The following is a 2190-nucleotide window of genomic DNA, read 5'->3' as shown; positions in this document are numbered from 1 at the left end:
GAAGGAAGGAGCGCGCGCGTGTGGCTCCGCCTAGTTCTGGGTTATCCCGGCCCTGAAAGTGCTGGCGGCCAGACCGGCTGACTTCTGGAGGCCGGTTCAGATCCCTTTAAAGGAGGGGACCCCCAGCTGGACGCGGGGAGAGGCCGGCGGGAGCGAGGCGGGAGCCTCGGGGGACGCGGCATCTCCTCGGCCGGTTGCCCGGCTCTGAGCTCGCCCGCGCCGCTGCGCCCGCCGCCCCGCCCGAGCTCGCTCCGCCCCGGAGCCCCGGCCCCCTCCCCGCGGGGTCCCCTCGCCGGACGCGCTCAAGACAGGGCCCCCGGTGGCCCCTGAGTGGTGACTTCTCCCCCGGCTGGCCGGGGAGCCGCTCGCAGAGCTCGGAACCGCGGACGTCCGCGACCCCCGCGCCAACGTGGTGTCGGGCGCAAGGGTCTGCCGGCGGCCAGTCCGCCGCGGGGCGCGCGTCCCTGCGCGCGGGGTCTCTGCGCACCCGCCCGGCCGGCTCGCCGACGTGCCTTCCGCGAGAGCCGGTCCTCCGCCGGCCGGGCGCTCGCGCCATGAACCAGAGCCCGGTGTTCGCGCCCCGCAGGGGCGGCTCTCCCCGGCGGATGGCCGGGGCCGGCGCGCGGCGCAATGAGAGCCAGGACTACCTGCTCTTGGACTCGGAGCCTGGAGACGACGGCTGCCCTCAGCCCCCGCGGCCGGCCTACGGCTACTACCCCTGCCTGTGAGTGCGGGCGCCGCGGGCGGGGGGGCGCGGGCGGGCGGGGGGCACTGGCGGGGCCGCGCGCGTCCGGACACGCGTGTCTCTCCCCGGGCCGTGCGAGCCTGGGCTGGGCCCCGAACGAGCGGAGGGGCGCGCGCGTCGAGGTTTTGTTGCTGGTGAGCGCACCCGGGTATGTTGCCCCGTAGAGCGTGTCCTCAGGGTACTGACCCCTTCAAGGATGGGCAGGTGTTGGTCTCCAGCCCAGCGGCTGTCCATCCGCTCAGATCCCTTGTCGCTGCGCCATGGGCACTGGCACGAGCTGGGCTGCGAGACTCGAGGTCTGGGGGAGAGAGTGCCACCGGGCTCAGGGTCCCCGGCGCTGCCTGGCGCGCTCCGCCGGGCCTGCCCCTGCCCTAGCGGGGCGCGTTCGGGTCCTCCCGCGGCCAGACCACGCACAAGTTGGTGGGTGACAGTGGAGGGGCGACCTGGCCCGGCACACCTGGCCCCCAGGTCGCCGGGTTAGGTCGGGGACAGGGAAGCGCGGGAGGCTTTCTCACTCTGAGCGCCCAGGCGCGTTCACCAGGGGCGCCCACGGGGTGCGGGAGACTTGCCAGCTGTGGAGGCGAGGGGGTCGAGGTCGTTTGCGGGGAACTCGTAGCAAATACGGGATTTTATTTAAGAATCTGGAGGGTTTTTTTTTTTTTTTTTTTTGTTTTTTTTTGTTTGTTTGTTTTTTGTTTTTGCTGGGGGAGGTTGAGGGATGGCAGGGGCCAGCAGAGGGTGGAATGAGGGAGAAGCCTTTCCCTCCCCCACGCTCCGGGGAGCTAACAGGCAGCAGGCAGATAGCATTTCTGCCTCTTTGTCACGTCCCTCGATTCGGTAGTGTGGGTCCCTGACGTTCTTCTCGCACGCGGTTTCCCGAGGAAAGCAGCTCTCAGCCCCAGTTCGTTAAGCAGCTCTACGTGTGTTGTGGGCGTGGGTGGGGGGAGCGCTCCCCTCCCCATTCCATCCCCCACTGCCAGGCTCCTGCAAACCCTGGTCAGGTCTGCCCAGAGTCAAGACCTGGTGTGTTCGTTTCTCAGAGAGAGGTGAGCCCCAGGAAGTGATGCATCTAATTTTTTCCCAAGATAGAAGAAAAAAGTTGGAACTGGTTCCACCCATCTATCTGCTGTACGTTTTGAAAGCATTTACTATTATTTTTTCTTCCTTTTTCAAAAATTAAGATCTATTTCACATACCATAGAGTTCACCCATTTACACTGTACAGATCAGTGATTAATAAATCCACAAAGGTGTGAAAAAAAGTCACTATCTAATTCCATGACATTTTCATCATCCCCAAAAGAAATCTCGCACTTGACATTGAATTAGGAAATATTTCTATGTCTTACAGCACAGTGCTCAAACGTTAATGGGCAGATGAATTACCCGCCGCCCACCCCCCCCCGCGCCCCCTCTCACGCCCCGCCCACAGCCACCCGCACACC

The 2190-nt window shown here is 64.7% G+C and overlaps 1 protein-coding gene across 2 annotated transcripts in view; it reads left to right on the top strand.

Moving 5' to 3' along the window:
• Positions 1-459: 459 nt before the first annotated feature.
• TRPC6 (transient receptor potential cation channel subfamily C member 6) overlaps positions 460-2190 on the top strand; it is a 103664-nt gene continuing 101933 nt past the window's right edge. For both annotated transcript variants that reach the window (XM_032844087.1, XM_032844086.1), the window contains exon 1: positions 460-724. In XM_032844087.1, the coding sequence (XP_032699978.1) occupies positions 555-724 (170 nt within the window). In that variant the 5' untranslated portion in view covers positions 460-554. The remainder of the gene's footprint in view (positions 725-2190) is intronic.

Source organism: Lontra canadensis, unplaced genomic scaffold, assembly GCF_010015895.1.
Source record: "Lontra canadensis isolate GAN:19392208 unplaced genomic scaffold, GSC_riverotter_1.0 scaffold147, whole genome shotgun sequence".
NCBI classification, from domain to species: Eukaryota; Metazoa; Chordata; class Mammalia; order Carnivora; family Mustelidae; genus Lontra; species Lontra canadensis.
The sequence above is the reverse complement of the archived record's forward strand: the minus strand, read 5'-3'. Positions and strand labels throughout refer to the sequence as shown.